The sequence below is a fragment of the Taurulus bubalis genome (assembly GCF_910589615.1).
Source record: "Taurulus bubalis genome assembly, chromosome: 14".
Taxonomy (NCBI): Eukaryota; Metazoa; Chordata; class Actinopteri; order Perciformes; family Cottidae; genus Taurulus; species Taurulus bubalis.
This window is the reverse complement of record NC_136602.1, coordinates 5,148,523-5,168,847: the sequence shown is the minus strand read 5'-3', so window position 1 is coordinate 5,168,847 and position 20,325 is coordinate 5,148,523. Positions and strand designations below refer to the sequence as shown.

At 42.6% G+C, this 20,325-nt stretch overlaps 1 protein-coding gene across 1 annotated transcript in view; it reads left to right on the top strand.

Moving 5' to 3' along the window:
- Positions 1-20,325, top strand: part of LOC306746519 (attractin-like protein 1) — a gene marked incomplete at both ends in the record, with an annotated part of 209,433 nt that overhangs the window by 101,687 nt on the left and 87,421 nt on the right. The window contains 3 exons of the mRNA XM_079229442.1: positions 7,784-7,878; positions 9,034-9,112; positions 12,168-12,325. Of these exons, the coding sequence (XP_079085568.1) occupies positions 7,784-7,878; positions 9,034-9,112; positions 12,168-12,325 (332 nt within the window). The remainder of the gene's footprint in view (positions 1-7,783; positions 7,879-9,033; positions 9,113-12,167; positions 12,326-20,325) is intronic.

Genomic DNA, 20,325 nt, shown 5'->3' with positions numbered 1-20,325 from the left:
GGTCCAGGACTGAAGTTTGGCGGCACTAGATGGCACTAATGTGATGTCGTTGCCCAGTGTTGTGAAGGGCTTTAGATGATCCAAATGCATAGAAACACTCAAACACAGGTTTTTAATGGCTCCCAGAGTCTGTAGGTGCTCGGCCCCTCGACGTCTCCATGGCTGCAGCTGAAGCGGTGTTTTGCCGATGCATCTGGAGACATTATGTTCTGTCATTAATGTCACATTATCTTTTCTGTTGTCCATGAAACGGGGGTTGGTTTTGTTTGAACAAGGGCAAGCGCACTCAGACGTACACACATGAATGCACACAACACCCTCCCTCTCTCACACACACACACACACACACACACACACACACACACACACACACACACACACACACACACACACACACATGCAGAGAGATAGCGTGTATAAATCACAGATTTAAAAGCCATCCATTTCCCATGTACTGAAGGAGAAGCAGCCAGGTCAATATTAGTCTTAAATGTCATTGGAAGGGAGGTGCTGATAAAAGAAGCTTTATCTCGGCCCTGTGAAATTACATGTGGAGTTTACGAGTGGCAGCGCCGTCCTGGCTGGAGATTTAGAGGAGAAGTTTGTAGAAATCTGCACCACCTGTGGATTTCTTTGATGTGTGAAGATGGTGAAAAGTTGTCTGACAGCTGACAGCAGAGAGATTACCTGGAATGTGAGGTATTAGCCTGTGGATAGTCCAGAATGGTCCTTCATTCAAAGTGCAAAATCATATTCCCAAAAAAAAGTGGGTCAGTAAGCTGTGTCCCATGTTTAGGGTCCTCTTACTTCTACGTTTTCATTTTTTTGGGGGGGGGGGTAAAAATTGCAATATACAGTATAAGAAAATATAATGCTTATTCTACATAAACTATGACAAACTATGAATTAAGTATTGAGAAAAATCAGTTCAATGAATATGTTATTTTTACCAGTATTTTTGTCATATTCAGAATCAGAACCATTTATTGCCATGTATGTTTTCACATACAAGGAATTTTTATTTGACAATTAACATTTAACAATTAACATTTAATAGTAAACATTTAACAATAAACAGAGTGCAATAAATGGGAGCATTAAATACATTCTGCACTGATGATTGCTGGGTAATATACATGTTGGTATTGTCCAATGTCAACTCTCCATTTGATCATGTGGAAAGACAAAAGGCACGATATACGGTAGCTTGTATAGGCGCACCACCACTGTGTGTGTGTGTGTTTTATAGCTAGTAGTTAGCATGCGCTAGGGGCCATCATAGTAGCGTGAGATGGGGTCCGTCTTTACGACCATGTCCTAAAAGGTAGACTGCAAATTGATACCGTGGCCAACCTGCAGCGAGGGCAAAAGAGCAACCCTTGCTTCACTTTACTGGGGTCAAAGGCCAAAAAGGAGGTTAGGCACTACTATGAGGGCAGGAACCTGCCATGGTACAGGTTCAGCCTTCTAACCTGTAGTCCACCAAAGGGGACGTCTTCGTAAAGCGCTGTCTGTTGAAGGATGAGGCCACATGTGTGGGAACTCGTGATGATGAATGCTGTGTAGACTTTCTGGATTTGGGAGGAGGTGCAGGTTCAGCCAATCTTTGTGAGCTCCGTCCTTTAAGTGACAGCTATAATCAATGTACATGGTTAGTCTCTGCTGTACACCAGGCTGGATTGGTTCAATCCCCTTGGTCCCTGTCTGCTTTAGAAAGCAGCGGCCGTGGCACAAAACATTTCCAGGCAACCAAAAGACCGGGAGCAGGAGGGTAAAGCACTTGCTTCAAGCTTCTTAAAAGGTGACCAGAAGACCGATATCTAAACTACACAACCACTCAGTGTCGAGCAGCTGAATATCATAAGTCTGGCCCCCTTGACATCTGCGCTGAATCGGACATGTTTAGTAGTCTGCTCTCCTCTCTGTCGGTCGGCCTCTCCTTGGTCCTTCCCATTTGTATCGCGGTGCTGTTTCAAAGTCACTCGTAAACAGACTCAACGGACTACTGTAGAAGTCAGAGGCTGTGTTCAATCATACTATGGCACCATTGGGTTTGGAGTCAAGGCGTCACATGTCATTCTGGATGCATGTGATGCAAGCATGGCCTCTCCTGGGGCTTCAAGTGCACATTCTTCAAAGGAATAAACTACGCTCACCACGTTCATTGCAATAGAAGCAAAGCGTCACTCACATGCATCAGTGTATTCATCTTTTTGGATTGGTTGATTACAAATAAAGGCGTTTGAATCATTTTAAGCCCTCCACTTGACGGCTGCAGTCGGCTTTACTGTGAAATACTGCAAATAAAACACACAGAACACATAAATGAAACATGCAGAAACACTCAGAAATCCGAGTAGATGAAATGTTTTCATCAGACTGATAAATGTGTCCAGCTATCGACGGCCGCGTTCTTCGTCCCTCTCTGGGATTAAGTGCAGAGAGCAACGCTTTGGTTCAGTTCCTCGCTGTCATATTTAACCACCAGTCAATTGATGAAAAAGCAACTTTGCTGTTTAATGAGTTTTCCCCCAGTCAGGCTGGCCTTTTCTGAGCGGCATCACCGAGGACAATGCTTTAATGAACCGCTGTCATATTCCATCCCACTCAGCTACGAGGGACGTCTAATTAGGGACGGCCACCAAGTGTCCCACCACTTCCACTGGAAAGACCAGCAGTCAATTGGATTACCGACTAACACCAGTCAGTCCAGAGCCGGTGCCGCTTGCCGCCCTCGGGCGTGCTCGGGAAGCTCAGTCAGGCCGAACAACAGTGGCTCCAATATTTACTGACAGCCCCACAAATCCCAATTAAAAATGACAATTAGGGATGGACAAGCACGGACTCGGACTGATTAATGACGTGTTGTCCAAAATCGGATTGGAGAGAAACGAAGAGGGTTGATTGGTCATTCCCCCCAATTTCACCTAGATATGATTAAATGTTACTCTCGTAGTGCTCGAAGACAATTGAAATAGAAGCGAGTGGATGTTGGGGGCCGGTTCAGACTTCAAAGTAGTTGCGGGGCAGTGATCAGCAATCAACAAGGCCCAAGGCCGTTCATTAGACTGGGATATGGCGTCAGTCCAGGACGCCTCAATATTTGCTGACAGGCAGTCCCTGTGGAAGCCTATCCATCGAGGATTAATTTGCAATCCAATCGTAACCCTTTACTTTGACGGACTATTCAATATTCTGACTAAAGTTTCGATCAGTTTCAGTAAGAGTTTGGTACACATTGATACAGTGTTTGGGAAGACACACAAGAAGTAGATGAAATGTACACAATAGGCCCTTTTTCACAGCAGCCATTTTGACATGTAATTGCTAGGGGTAAACGGGTGTGATTGGAAAAAATAATAATTATGGCACTGTTCCATTTAGGTGTGCTTGGGCCCTGGCGTTGTGCATGCTGGCTCACTGAAATGTCTGTGACACTAAATAGAATGGGACCTTCATCAGATTGATCAATTACACCTGTGTTTACCCTGCAATTACACGTCACAATGGCTGCTGTGAAAAGAGCCGTGTTAATGAGTCTCAATTCCAAACCATAGATTCAATTGAAAAAGATTCAGCAGGAATTTTCTTTTTTGTGAACTTGATCAGAGCGACGGGCCAATTGCTCGGCTCCCGATATTGCATTACCGCAGTGTTGTTGTCTCCAGTGAAGTGCAGAGTTTGGTACATCAAACATCGTTAGTACATCCAACATCCAGCATCAAGCTAAGAACTGCAGTCAATGAGCAGCTGTTAAAACCTCGCTGAAGAAGACATGCTAGACTAAGTCTGCAGAGCCCTTAAGCCCCGCCCCTGCTGCTGCAGAACCCTTGAGAACCGCTTGATTATTGTCCAAATTGCACCGGATCCTTGTGTGTCTTCCAATGTGTAAAGGAGATCGGCCAATGGTTCTCGCAAAGGACCCGGACAGAGAGTCCTCGCTTCATAGTTAATGTTCAATATTCTTCTCATCTATTCACACAACTATCTATTTGCACGTGTTACTGCTTGGAGAACCCTTGGCAGGTCCGATGGTTTTACCACATGGTGGTAACCAATTTGAACCGTTGTGACCCAATGAAGATCCGACTAGGATCAAAACACGTCCCCCTTAATAACTTTGTAGACTGCAATAATGCGTGTGCAGGTGCCGCTTTTTCAAACAGCCTGATGTGCGTGTCACGATGCTCCCACCATCCCCGCCGCCTTTAAAAAAAAATAAAGTATTGATTTCCATGTTGGTTCTGGCAACCTTGTGTGCTTAGAATTGGTAAACAGTCTGCAGTTGAGAAACTGGCGATTGGGAACTTTGTGTGTCGCCATCCCTCAGATAATTGTGTCGTTAAGGAGCAGCGAGTTTCTAATAAACCGGGGTCACCTGACCTCATGCATACATTACCTCCAGGTTACCTTGACCTCCATTTAGGCTTGTGCTGTCCTTGGTTCCAGCTTCTTTTTGTTGCAGCGAGGCGATGCTGGAACGGCTGGCCTGCGCTCCGTCAAGCAGGCATTGCAAATGGGAAATAATGAGTTGTTAACAAGCATTAAATAAAACCTCGGCAAGCGATTCCGACAAACTGACATTGTAGGTGAGGTCACGCTTTTAAAATTGTTTTATTTATTCATTTTATTTTAATTCCGCGTCGAAGCAGACTGCTGGAATATCAGATTGCGTTCCGGTTGAGGGCTTTTCTCTCTCTTCTGCCTTCTTATTCGCCGTCATCAGTGTTTTGTTTCTTATCAGCTGAATCAGCTCGCATATTATGGTAATAAGATCACACATCTGTGAACCTGAGGAATATGGCGTGGACTATTTCTATTCCGCTGCTTCTTCTGGGGATCCTTAATACCTTTAGTGATACCTTGATACGATTCATCCCGAGTGAGAATTCTCACAAGCGCGCGTGTAATTGAGTTTGCCTAAGTGAAACTGCTGACAGATTTCTCAGATGGGATTTGTAATTAGCCGAGATGAACTTTTAAACCTGGCCGGGGCGCTCGTGTTCCTAACAGCCCTTGAAATCAAACACAGTGGGAACGCGCAGAGGGACACATGTGAGGTTTCTTTTGTTCCGTATACCGTTGTTTTCTTTGGTCACATCTGTAAACACTCTCACAGACTCAGGCAAACACACATGCATTGACACTCAAACACGCACATATGCACACAGATAAATCCCTTATACAAGGTATTAACCCCCCCCCCCAAACACTCTGTAGTTGTACTGACGACCCTTATGGAATAAACAACTGAGGAAGCAGCAGCGGTGCACGTCTGCCTGGGAGGGAGGGAGCAGGAGAGATGGAAAAAATATTGTCTTTGATCTGATGATATCTTCTGTTCGGGCTAACTTGCCACGAAAGGCTGAACAAAACAAGGGTGTTTGTCAAACATAATTTGCTTTCGTCTCGGTGACGCCCCGGGATTGTGAAGCTGAAAGGAAAAGTGATAACTAAACATCGCTCAAGCTTTTTTTTTCTTTCTTCTCTGCTCTGCAGTGCTGAAAAAGCGGTTGCAGAGCTGACTGCTGACACTCAGCGAGAGACAGCAGCAAATTACCTGTCGCTGCACTTTCTGTTCTTTCTCAAGGAACATTGATACAGAGCGACTGTCTGCCCCAGCACAGTCTGCTGTTTAGTGCTAAAAAAGAGTTTGGATCAGGCGGCAACCTGTGGTTCTGAAGGGGGAAGCCAATGTGGAAGTGTTTTGGACTTGCATTCTCTCTACTAGCCATCAGGGGGCGACTATGAGAAAATGACCCTACTTCTCACTTGATTTAGTCCATCAGTGAACATTGTAAACATGAGTTCATGGTCTTAACCTCTTGTTTCAAGTCTTCTTCAATACAGCATGATGTTCATTTCGTAAATTGTTATCCTATTTAGAGTAAAATAGACAATAAAGCAGGGGTATGCTTTAGGGCGGGCTACTTTGTGATTGACAAGTCGCTACCGCTATAGCATTATACGGCGTCTCTACGTCCTTTCTCTGCAGTCACTAATGGTCACTGCTGTTCACCAGTTGTAATCCAGACGTAATCCAAGATGGCGACGGTCAAACGGCAAACTGTATTACAGACTTGTGATAATAACGCAGCAAAATCAGCAACCTTCCAATTTGTGTCTGATTTGGGTTCTCAGACACATTTGCATGTCTTCCTCATACAACCGTAGCATGAAGCATTGGTAACGTTTTTCTTTGTAAGGGTCATATTGCATGAACTGCCTCCTTATGTATGTTCAGTAGCTGCAAGTAGCTTGTTTTTGGTGAAAGCGTTTTTTAAAGTTTGTGGACCCTCGTGTAAGGATCACTTATATAAGCTTGCGCGCATTTAAAAACAAGGCTCATTTTAGGACTGAATGTACGTCCTGACATTCAATTTGCTGGTTGTACGGTGTTTTTACCTTTTCGCTGTTTTTTTAAAGTGTTATTTGTGTTTTATTTGATGCTTGTGAGAAACTTGGAAAATGAGATTCAAAAATGTCAATGTGTTTATCCTGGCTAAATAAAGGTGAAATCAAATAATAATGTAACATATAAATGCAATTTGCTGAACCTTAATTAAGAAGCCATGTGTGGTAACAGACTCACTTAACCTGACACGCTAAAAGATGACGCCAATCAGCAGTGTTTTGTAAAGTGGCACGCTTTGGAGACGTAAAAAATTAAGTCATACTTACCACCATTAAGACCTTATTTAGCCACATGGAGAGCACAATTTTGTTTCATTTGTGAGGGAGGTTGACAGACTTGTTAATCAGTCTTTCAATTTACAAAACAACAGGGTGTTTTGTGTCAGGCTGGGCCGTGATTGGCTGCAACAAAACACAGAGTGAGAAAGACAGAGTGAATTTCAAAAGACAGAGCTGAATGCACCATGTGTTGGACAATTGTGGTGTTTTTTTTTTTTTTACATTGTCACTTGAACAGATTGTCTCCCGTCATCTGATCTACAAGTGGAATATAATACTACAATAATTGGTCTGATTGATGGCCACAGCTTCACGGAAATAGGAGCCGGAGTAGAACCTCAACTTGTCTTTTTCGATGAAAATAAAGGAATAAATGTTGCCTGCCTGAGCTGGCCTTGGATACACCTTTCTCTCTCTCTCTCTCACACACACACACACACACACACACACACACCTACCTGGATTACCCTGAGGGGTTACCACTCAGCAGTCACGCTGATTAAGTTAGAAAATATCCTCTCACCCCGTTATCCTCTCACAGCCACATCGCTGCTTTCTCTATTCTATCTCTTATTCCCTTTTCTCATCTCCTCCTCCTCGGTGTTCCCCCTTCCTCCCCTCCTTTCCTCCCCTCCTTTCCTCCCCCGTCAGGCAGGCGGACAAGGTGACCCGGCGTGGCTCCCGCTGTCCGTCCAGATGTTGGATCACGGTGATTCCTCCTCAGTACGTTGCGGCCATTTTCTCGCTGACAGACGCTCAATATAGGCGCCGCTTTCAAAAATAATGAAACGTCTGATAGAATATGATCATTTTCGGGCTCATGTTCTATTGACCGGTGTGCTTGTCTATAGAAAACAGTGGTTTTCATAAAATCCGTCTGCGCTTCACGACTTTTTCTTCTTTTTTCTGGCAGAATACACCCAAAAACATTCAAAGCCCCAGAAAGAACGTATTCGTTATTATGGAAACACGTGCAAATAAAGCAGCGATGAAGAATATGTTTTTTTTTCTTCATCTGTCTCTCTCTCTCTCTCTCTCTCTCTCTCTCTCTCTCTCTCTCTCTCTCTCTCTCTCTCTCGCCTTTGCCCAGACAACCTGTTGATCGATTACCAGTTTACCTTCAGTCTGCTCCAAGAAGACGATCGGCACTACACCAGCATCAACTTCATGGCTACACCTGAACAGGTAAGCCAGAGTGGAACTTTCATGCTTTTCACTTACGATGTAAACAGTAATTGTATATTTGTGATTCTCTTATTATCTGATTGACCGCAAAAAAAAAGTAAAATCATTTTTTGCATGAACTAGATAGTGGTCAGTGAAGAGAAACTGACAGTAAACAAAGACTTTTAAAAGAAGCATGTATTCTCCAAATGTTGGAATCAGAGAGACGTCTAAATTCTTGAGTTTTATCGGAGCTTGTTTTTCCATCTCGGAGCCCGGAGGTGCGTTCAGACACGACTCAAAGTTGAATATCGAGGCAGCATTGCAGACAAAATCAATGGAACGACACGAAAATAGGCCAATAGATTCAAATACGCCCTAGGTGACAAGAGCTGAGGCGGAGATGGAGAGGCTCCAGTTAAAACAAATGTTTTAGCAAGTAATCCTCCTGTTGGACCTCACCAACGCGCACAAGAAAGGGCAAAAGGTCGGCAGACCGGAGGGGAAACAAGTCAAAAGTGTGTGTGTACTCGGAGGAAGTTGTCCGACAACAAAATGAACTGCCAAAAAAAAAACAGCGGTCAGTAAATAATCCAAGATACAAACACAACAAGAATGTTTGCTTTGCAAAATCAGTTTGCCCACCTTTTAAAAACGACCTATTTTTCCGGCCTCCGCTCGAAAATTGCATACCCAAACTAAAAAGAGTATATCTCAGCAACCATAAGGGCTATTTGAATAATGTTGGTGTTGTAATGAAGGCAACACTTTTGATATTTGTTCAGATGTGTAAATATAAGTATATATGGTACTGGTTAAGAGTCAATGAAGATGGCACACAGCAAAAATGAAAAGGTTTCAGGTTCGCCTAAATAAAAAAAAGCACTTTCAGGAGGATTATCCCTTTGGAATGACGCAGCTGCAGGTTTAAACCTTTACCAAAGCATAGCACAATATGTGAACAGTCTCTCTGCAAAGGTTGACTTTGATAAAGTGAAGTTGAAAAAAATTAGGGAGTTTTTAGGAAAGACAAATTTAGGCGAGGTCTCCCTAAAATGTCCATTTTGGCAAAATGTCACATTTCTATTTTCTGTAGCAAACTATATTCCTTTACTTGTATATCCAGCTCAGTAACGCATGTGCACGTGTGTTTCTTTTGTCTTTTTTTTTTCGCAGGCCAACAAGAACCTCGACATGTCCATCAATGCCTCCAACAACTTCGACCTCAACATCACTTGGTCCTTAAGCTCAACAGGTAGCGAACACACGCACACATTTATACTTTGTCTTCAAAGTACGGTGGCCCTGAGAGCCAAACGCACTGCGACTTAAGCAAAGACAAAATGCAAACAGATACGAAGCGAAAAAAAGAGACATTGTCACCAATTTTGCAGCATTTAGAAAAAACACAACGGAAACTGTTTTCATGGGACACTAAAAAGTGATGCACATGGCTGAGACACATTTTGTTGGGCTTATTTTGCCAACGCTGTGCATCACTGTTTAGTTATTTCTGAATGCTGCACATGTCACAATAAAATGTATGTTTTTGGTTTGGTGGAGATTAATTAGCTTGTGATGTTTCTATTTGCATGAGTTTTTATTTGCAGTTTGTTGCACCAGCTAATAAAGGTCCCTTTCTATTGATTTTCTTTTCAAACTTGGTTTCTCAGCTTCTTTGGGAGAAGTCGATAAAAATAAAAGCCTTACAAGACCAACATAAACCCACAGAGGTGATTTTACATATTTTTGCTGATTGGATCATGACCCAGACCTTTGGATGCAGGCGGTTATATTGGCACTAGGACTGCAACCAATTGATTATTGGCTTTACCAATTAATCCGCTGATTACTTTCTTGATTGTTTTTTGGTCTCGCAGTCCAACACCGAATGACATAGTTTCCTATCACATAAGACGAAGAAAAACACAAATGCTCAACGCCGAGAAGCTGCTACCATGTGACGTTTTGCATTTTTGCTTGAAAAAAAATGACAAAACAGTTGCCAATTAGTGTCAATTAATGTATTCCCCGTTAATGACATTCCCTGAAGTGCAACACACATCTGAGTCCTGTCGTTTACAAGCGGATGCGCCACAGACCAAAATGAGTTGTCAACACTAGAGAAATGTAACACATCAATCATATATATTTAGAATCCCGATATACTACTGAAACTAATAACTCTTCCGCTGTTATTTGAACCCAAATGCTGATCTTTTTCTTGTTGCCTGAACCTTACGGAGTAGTTTCCTGTGAACACAGAAAAGACTCTTTACATCTAGAAATATATCGAAGGTAAGATCATAAAGAACATACCATTACAAAAAAAGCAATATTCGCTTTGGAAAAATAAGCCATTACTCTATTAGTCAGCGTCTATTAGAATAAAAAAATATATATTCTGTCGAATGAAACTGAAAGTGAGCCGTAATAAAAGTGGTTAATTGTTTATTCTCTGAAGCTCTGTCATTTCTCAGAGATCTCCCACAGTCGGTATCTTTCATCGGTGGCCAAGTGTCCTTAAGTAAAATGGTCGGATCCACTTCCTGCTCGCCTCCCGGGGGTTCTGACAAAACACATCAGAAGCTATTTTAGATTTTTGGCATGAGGCTGTTTTATACATTTTCCCTCCTGATTTCAATTAAGATAAAAGCACTCTGCTCTCACCACTCGGTGTCTTGGGGCCCAGAGCCTCTCTAGTTTGGGACTGTGGGCTTTGTAAGTGTGTGTGTGTGTGTGTGACTATCACAGAGTGTTTAATGGCCCTGATAAAGCAGGGGGTGGGAATATGTTACTCACAATGACTGAAAAACCCGTCCATTAACACAGAACTGCTGATCGCGCTCCAAGGGATGCTGAGATCGGACCGCCTCAGCGCAGAGAGAAAAATGGTCACGCTCGCTCTGAATTACTGCCAGGTGTCACCAGAACCGTTCGCCTGCGTGAGATGACTGGCATGACGTTGACTTTTTTTTTTTTTTTTAAATGAACTTAAACCACTTTCTGTGTAACGATATCTTTACAGTGAGAGCAGCTCGGCTGATGGGTCGCCACCGCTTGACTCTCATTGTGCCGGTCTCATGTGGAGGCGGAGCTTTAAAGACAGCGAAGGAGTTTGTTTCTGCTCCAGGATTGTCATCCTCAAGCTGTTTGATAATGCCGCCGCCCTGAACCATTTTACTTGCACTTGAGTCTCAGTAATTACGCCACATGTTCAGTATTATATCTCTACTTGTCTGTCTATCAAAAAATGTGTCCCCGTCTCATTAAAGTAACATTTTCTTGGAAGACAATTCTGCATCTAGGACTCTTCACGAGATCCTTAAAAAGATCCTGATCCTGGTGCATAATAGACCGTTTGACATGTCCCACGGCACAATGTGTTTTCATACAACAGTACCTCACTTATTTTCCATGCATTCTGCTGAAACACGTGACAATTTCCGCTTTTTTTTCTCAAAAATAAACAGTCTTCTTGACAGGAAACTACTTTGTTAGGTTAAAGAAAATATCACGGTTTGGGTTAAAATACCGACGGGTTCGTTGACGTCTGGCTTCACACGGGACACAGAGTCTGGTGTTCTTGGACCCGCCCACCCACACACCCCTCCCCTACCGCAGAGTTCCTTGTACTTTGGGTAACTCTGGGTTCTTACGGTCATGGAAAACCTGGAAAAGTCATGGAATTTTAAAATGGTTATTTCCAGGCCTAGAAAAGTCCTTTAAAAAAATAAAATCCCAACAGTTTTGGAAAAGTCATGGAAATGTGTTATATTCATGTGTTCATGATGTTCATTTACGCTGAGTTTGAAATAAGGAATATGCTTTTAAAAGAAAGACGCTCAAAATATAAGCAGGCATACAAACAGGCATCTATATAAATGTTTATTCTATTAATCAAACTATTATCTCTCATTCATTTGTGTCATTTAAGGTTTACTGTATGCTTTGGAATCCTCATTGTTAGTTTAAATATTACATTTTCTCACTTTTTCATGTTTACAAAGTCATGGTAAAGTCATAGAAATCCATTGGTAAGAATGTGTATGAACCCTGTAACACTTTATAACAGCTACACACTCATGTTGTGTGAACTACACTGATCAGCACCCTCTCAAAAAACACTAATAATAAAAACCCTGAGAGATATTACAGGGAATTAAGTACCTAAAAAAAAAAGACCACAAGCGCCTTGCAATGTATCTGATGGTTGGTTCTATACCCGATAAAGGGTCCTTCTTTTTTCCTTCTTCATTCCACTGTTATCCAATGCATTTCACTCAAACTGCTCTCCGTCTCTCTCCCAGCTGGCACCATCTCGGGGGAGGAGATGCCCATCATAGCGAGGACCAACATCAAGGAGCACCGTGACAGTTTCTCGTGTGAAAAGTTCAACTTCAGACTTCACCACAACATCACCTTCTACGTCTACGTGTCCAACTTCAGCTGGCCCATCAAGATCCAGGTTAGAAAAAAAAGACTTTTATTTGAAGCAAAGCTTGAAGCCAACAGTCCGACTAACGCTTGTTTTCATTATTAATTGGCTGTTTTATCTGAAACGGTGAAAAATGCCAATCACAAGTTCCCAATGTCCAAGGTGACGACTTCAAATTACTTTTTTTTTTTTCAGATCCAGAGTTCACAATCACATTTATATTCACCCTTAAACTGAAAAAAAGAGCAGAAAACCCTCCATTTGAAAAGCTAGAAACCAATCATATAGACAAATATGTAAACCCAGAAAGGATGAAGATTTAAAAAATAACTGAAAAGGAGTTCAGACTTAACAACTTGAGAATGTGTTGTTCTTGTTCTGCTTAATGGCTTCAGTGTGTGGCCTCATAAAGGGACATGATGATGATGATGATTTACAATATTAATTATATATTTGTATTACATCTTTCACAACAATGTTTGTACATGCACTGCAGTTAAATGGGATGTGCGAGCGCTCTCTATTAGCTGTACTTGTTTTTACGTGTATTATTTCTGTGCCCACACTCTTCATATTTCTTTTGGGGAATGAGTTATCCGAGTAATCAATAAATAACACGATACCAGATACACGTCTGTTCATGAGAATAGTAGATTAGAATATCTGTTGTGCCACGGACATTATTAAAAATGTATGCAAGAGCATTTTTTTTTATTTCTAATGATCTGGCACCCTCTGGATCAAAATACTTCAATATGATAAAAGTTACTTAAACATGGCATTTCCTGTTTATTTTTCAGTAAACAGATTGTAAGTTTGTAATATTTGTTGTGACTTTCACTCAAAAATACTTTTTTAAGTATGATAAAGGTTATTATTATCATTACTGTGACATTTGGTTTACTCAAAAAAAACTAAAAACTAAAATATTAGCCCTTAATTATGTAAGTTCCAGGGTTTCAAAACCATTCAGTATTAAAATAATACAAATTGTAATACAATGTTTTATTTTTTTTATTAAATGTCTGATGTCTTGATCTGTGGAAAACAAGAAAATGAAAAGGAAAACTTGATTGAATCCCTTACCTTAGTAAATTAGGTGTTAGGATAATAAAAAAAAGATAAAGCATCATCATCATCATCATGATCTTCATCATCATCTCCAGTTTTCAGGAGCTGTCTCTCTGCAAAACACATCGCCCTGACAGGACACTGAGCATAAACTATTCTGAAAAGTGTTTGGCAAATCTGCTCTCGCATTTAATGATCTGTGAGTTTCCCAGTGTCTCTCCATCAATTATGCAGCACCGGATTAAATCTCCAGGCGGCAGCCGCGCGCGCACTAAATATTCACGCCGCAGCCTTATGATCCATTAAATTGAAGTAGACTTTAGCGGGCGATATTTTAGGGACGACTGTCACGGAGGCGTGTGCGCTGACGGATGGAGTCGAGGAGTGACAGAAAGGAGGAATTAGAGGAGCGTCGAGTCCGTTCCACTGGCTAAACCGATGTTGAGATTATTATACAGGTAAAATGTCCGGCGGTTGAGGAAATGGAGACCGACTAATTGACAGATTGAGGGAAAGAGACCTGAAGCAGTGGAGGGATGGAGAGAAGGAGACGTGAAATGATCTTCAGCTGTGAAGCTTTGATTGAACACCTTGATTCATGGATGGTATTCTATGCATAATAATCCCATTGTTTTTAGATAATTTCATCTTCATCAACAAGTGTTTTTGAAGAGACTTGAGGGTGAACTATATATGCTTACTATACTTTTTCTTGTGTGGAATTAAACCAATACTTCCACTGACTACCAGTGACTCTACCTCTACCTCTACCTCTGATCGGTTCAGTCCATTAAATTAATAAATATGTTGTCTAAAGGCTCTTTTTTTTTTTACCTATTTGCACTTTATTATTAGACTCAATTATTGTCATAGTACATATACATACACTGTATTCTCTGCGTTTGACCCACCCTTAGTATTAAGGAGCAGTGGGCAGCCCTGATCGACCCATGGGGAGGCTGGGGATCGAGCCGGCGACCCTGTGGTTGCAGGACGACCACTCATCCCCCATGAGCTACAGCCGCCCTATCTCTATTCGCTTCATGTCGGACAGGAGAGGAACGTATTTCCAAATCTTCTGCATGTTTTCACATGTGGAAGAATTGACATTAAAGCTGACTTTGACCTTGCATTTCGACATTGCTGCTAAAAGAAGAACTTGTAGGCGACCTTTGACCCAAGAACACAATGTGTTAAAACTCTAATGTCTAAGGTCTGTTGTCCTTTCGATCGCCGTATGCATTTCCCCATTAACGCCGCATTATCAGGGCTCCGCATATCTGCGCGGTTGAAAGGTGATACGATAATTACGTAGACGGGTCCTGTCTCGCCCGGCCATTGTCGGACGCGCTTCGCTGTGTAACCCGAGAAGCACTCGGCGTCCGAATCCCGTGACCTTGGTGGCTTCAGACAGCCAGAGGATGAGGAATTGTCCTGAGACTCCGTAATGACCCGCTCTGATATATTTGATCCGATGGACCTGCATCACGTACGGACATAAAGGACGGAGGACCTCGCGGCTACTGGCCAGGCGTCCCGGGGAATGTGGAATAGTTATTCCTTCCTCCCTGAAGGAGGAGGATTTTGAAAATATTATGAAAACCCACTTGACCTTTCACAGTCGGGTCAAACCGTCTCCTTGAGGAGGAATTCTAATCGTGTGACTGTTTGGACATTCTAAGCTTCTATTACAGCTCTTATCTGCAGTAAACCTTGACTCATTCCACTGTGAACGTTCCTTTTCTCATCTGTAGTCGCACACATTTATCGAAAACCTCACCAAACTTACAGCCAATTAGAAATGAGTGCAACCTTTCTGCCCGGGACTCGGTTTTTAAATCTCAGTGGGACGGTTGAATAAACTAGATCTAAATGTGCACCATTGTGGAAACAGTACAAGTACGACAGAAGCATGAATGTAGAAACACAAATGGATGCAATTTGGAGAATTACTTTTTGGATTAAAGCATACAGATCGACTCAAAGTGTGATCGCAAAGAGGTACAGTTAGGAAAGATGAGTCCAAGAATAGATGGAAAGTCTTTTGCAGACTATTTACGGCACTTCTCCGTTAGGTGTAAATATTCCAACGGACAAAATATCCTCACCTGGCAGCTCGGAAGCTGAGAGTGACCTTAGAAAGGTAGAGATCCGTGAAAACACACACACACACACACACACACGCTAATGGGCGAGTATGTGAGTGTTTCCCTGGCGGCGACCTGACGTCAGCCGGGAGTCGGGGGCCGGTTGTGAGGTGTTGGAATGGGTCGTTCTGCTGGAACAGAGGCTGATGGGTTCTGTCACGCTGACCTTGCACCTTTCGTCCTCGCTCTCCTGCTCTCGCCATCATGACGCGGCATTTCCCAGAAGGCTGCTGGTTTAAAGCGGGCCTTATAGTCAGGATATTACTTCACACACAGGACAAAGTATTGACTCTGGTTTGTGTTTGGTGCTTCCACTCAACAGGAGGATGGTTCGGAGCTATTAGGCGATGGGTGTTTCTCAAGGTAAAGGTTTAGGACGCTTCGATGGCGGAATTTCAAGGATGCTGCGTCGTCGAAATCCGGCCCGAAAAGGATCGTTTCAAAGTCAAGGATCCTTTCGAATTCTGCCGAGCACTGAGGTCTTAGTTCAGAAGATTTTCAAGGACACGTGTGTGTAATCCCGCGCACTCCAAAAACACCAACACCTCATGCGCACGTTGCACTTCCTGTCGCGCTTCAGTTATTTCACCTCAGCAGTCTGAAAGGCCGAAATCTGTTTCCGAACTAATTTAGGTGAGACATTGCTCATCCGGCTACTGAATCTTTCACTCATATTCGACAACGCCTAATTTGAGTGAGGCTGGCATCGACAGAGGGAGACGGCAGGGTCGAGCCAACATCATTTCACATCTTACTCGGTGAATTAAGGATTTATTTTGGCTGGTGATCGTTGGCTCGGCTCACCAACTTGGGTTTTATTTTCCTCTGTCGAGTTTGAATGAAGTTACGATAGAAGAGGTAAAATGACTGGTAGGTTCGAGAAGAGCCTCACGTTTCTTTTCACATCTAACGTGGTAGATAAAGGGTCATTTCAACCAAAGTTGGTGGAAAGATTATCGGATTATATATCATAATAATTCAAGTATAAAAACAATTTAATCGGCCTACATGTTTTGAATTTGTGTATATCGTTTTGAGGAATGCTAGACCCTTAAACTAAAATTATGCCTTTTAAAGCTTTACTTTTATTATATCAGAACATTTAGCAATTGTTGCATATCTCTTTTTAGGAATATTAATTATGGTAGTCTATAAGATCAACATGTGTGTTGTAAACTGTCAGTAGAAATATGAAAATAAGTACATAATGTCACAGGCAAATATAGATCATCACTGTTTATTTAGTTCATTTTGACATTATTATTATTCCCAGGACTCCTCTGGATTCTTTTCTAATCCAGGAATCATGATTTATTGATTGAGGCCACAGAACATTATGGGAACACGACCCAGTTTGCCTCTTCATCTCTCGGATTTGGAAGAACTAACTGTTAATTCAGCCAGAAATTGTTGAACTTGAGCCCGTGACTGTTTCTAATTTAAACATCTCTGTTTGTAATTTAGCAGAAAATGTTATCTCAACAAGAGAGGACCGTACGAAAAGCCCTTTGTTTCCACTCCTCGGGTTTCTGAAGCGCTAAATTAAAATTGACGGCAGGAAACAAAATAAATATGTTTTCTCACGCCCGCTGCCATTCGCCTGCTTCTCTCTCTGCATCCCAGCATGCATCACGGCCCGCAGGCCGGCTGATTAAAAGCCTGTCAGAGGTGAGCGCCCGTTCTGTTGCAGGCGAACTCGGGGCTGCCGTGATTGGTCGGCTGATTTGATTTGCCTCTCAGTCACTTATTATCCTCTGCGCCCATGCCATCATTAAAGAGGATGCCTCTCCTAATCGGATATCTTACACACACACACACACACACACACACACACAGGAGGAGCAGGGTCTATCTGATGCATCGCATTGAGGCAGTATTATGTTGCATACGGTGGAGGAGAAGAGGGGCGGCTGAGTGCTTCCCCATTAATCCAGACAGGAAGTCATCAGCAGTCATCTGCTGCATCAGTACACATTAGGTAGGACGTGTGTGTGGACGCATGTGAGGTTTTGGCGTAAAAAACAATCCGGGACTAAACGAGTTAGTGTTTCAATGGAATATCCATGATCAATGGATTCTGTTCTGCCGAGCTGGGGCGAACTTTGACACACACATCTGACCGATTGACGCGTTGACAGCGCTGACCGTTTTTTTTTCAGGAAATGGAGAACTTCACGTCACCAGAGTTGACGGTGCGAAGTATAACTGAAAATTGATACTTTTTTTTGTTTCATAAGCACAAATTAAAGTGAACCAAATCATAGAATATGCTGAGGGGCATGTATGAAGCAGCAATTTTCTTTTTTCGTCTCCAGAGCTGTCCACCTCTGTGCAGGGAGTCACAGACTTTAGAATATTGCTGTCAAAGTTTTTGGACTTTGGCTTGGCACCGAGCGACGGCGCACGCCAATCCCTTCGCCTCCAAGTACTTCACAACTGTCACCATTTCTGTGGACTTTATTCAGTGTATTCTGCAGGTTCTCTTCGGCCCAGATCACAAGCACACGAGCGGTCTCGGACCTGCAGTTAGAGACTGCGGATGGGCATTTTGTCGCTAGCTAGCACTAGCATGCTAGCAGGCAGCTCACCAGCCATAGTAGCTCATCAACCCGCCCTGCAAACAGTGGCTGGTACGGCGTACCGTTCTGAGTTTGGAGCATGAGAAACTGGTGAAATGTATCAAAACGGCATCGTATTTGAATGCTTAATTTATTATTTTTATACTCTGTTGGTACAATTAAGGTGGAGAGAAACAACGTATCAAACGCATCGTTAAATAACACTTTTAGTCCTTTTTTTCGCAGGTTAAGACAAATAAAAAGGTGAGGCATTGGGAATCACAGCGTAATGTAGTAAATGTATTACTCTCTGGGCCTCGTGTGATATATATATGTGAAATTGTTTGACCGATAATGTAAAGCTGTAAAGTCGTGCAATTTTTCGTTTTTCGATCTCAAATGGATCAATCACATCATTTGTTTAAAATCTTAATGTGATGTGATCTTGTGGTTTAGCTCATTTAAACATACATTTACAAGCTTTTTTTCACTTTAGTTGGTTCCTAAATGGCGACTGATGGAATTGCACAGAAATCAAACGAAAAAAAATGAATAAGTGACGAGTGGAAAGGCACGCCGACTGCTCTGGGATTAAATACATCGTGCTGTGTTGCACGATGCAGATTGATGCAGCAGTGGGTCTTAAGCACCTGTTAAAAGGAGCCGCATCGCTGAGCTCCCACTAACAAGTGCACACATACGGCAGAGCTGGGCTCATTTACATCAAATGTAGGTGGCAACCGCCTCACTTTGGTCATTAGGTCCTCATGAATATGCAAAATCCAGAGGAAGAGTGTGCGGTAAATACATTTCAGTCCCCGGGACGTTCATGCAAATGTGTTCACATGCTGGTGTGACCTCAACATTGTGTCTTGTTGTGGGAATAAAGAGTCGACGTGAACGCCTGCTGATATTCAGTGTATCACAGAGCGCTGTTGCTTTAAGTCGGTTTCGACAGGGCAAACACGTCCCACACAAAGTCACAATAAGTCATCCGAACACATTCAGTTCTTCAGATTTTGGCCGTTAAACACAATAATGTGTTGAAGGCATGCCGCTGTCTTTTACAACAATGAAGTGAGGACGTTAAAAGTTACCAACCAATGACTACATTGAGGGAATAACATCAACCGTATTGAGCGCACAAATGGGTGTTTTGCTCGGCAGTCATTTGTAATTGAAACACAGATTGACTGACTTGATGGAGCTCTCACAGTGAGACAAAACAACAAATAAATACAAATAATAATGTGCCAATAGAGGCATGGAAAAAATAAATTGCACAATTTCGTCAAAGAGGTTGAAGTTGATGATGTTTTCTAAAGATATAGAGCGGCCAATCTGGACCCGTCGGTTAGTTATTTTGAATTATATTGAATTATTTGAATTATTCTGCCTCGATTTAAAACAATGGCCCACATCCAGTAGCTTTTGAGAGGTTAGAGAGCATGTGGGACGGCAAAGCTGCAACCCTGAGTGTCTATCAGTGATGTCCAGGTGATGGACAGGTGTTCCAGGCCCGTCCACCTGACTTCTACCAGGTGTGTCTAGCATCATGCAGCCCTGATGAGGATTAAGCTAGAAGAGTAAACTAACTAATTATCATCCTCTCTCCTGCTCCTCTCTCCTCATCCTCCAGCTCTCCATTGATCTTGTGCTTCAGCTTCTCTTCTCCCTCACATCTTTTTGTTTTACCTGCGTCATACTTCCCTTCCTTTCTCCCCCCCCCCTTCTCTCTCCCTTCCCTTATTGATTAGCCAAACGCTTTCTCTCATTCCAGGATTTAACAAGCCCTTGGTTCAGGGTTAGGGAAATGAAAGGCAGCCCACTGCTGTCACAGCTGCTGGGCTTGTACCCAGAGGGGCCCCGCGGGGCCCTCAGTAATGACTGGACTGTAGAACCGGGGTCTTTGGAGTCATCTTTGTGCCATCATTCCTTTTTTCTTCTTTTACCTCTGCCTCCCTCTTCAGACCGTTTCTGTTATTCTCACACTCTCTCCGTTGGGTAATTGCAAAAAATATATATTCCCCCTGAGCAGTCTGCTGACCCCTGATCTCATAACAATTACATTCTATAGAAACAGAATATGTTTTAGTGTTTCTACCTTAATAATCATTTCTCACCCTTTTCTCCCTGCAGTATTTCTTCTGGATGCTTTTTTTTGTCTCAGCACCAACTCTGTGTCAGCAGTTACAGTTGTGTGTGTGTGTGTGTGTGTGTGTGTGTGTGTGTGTGTGTGTGTGTGTGTGTGTGT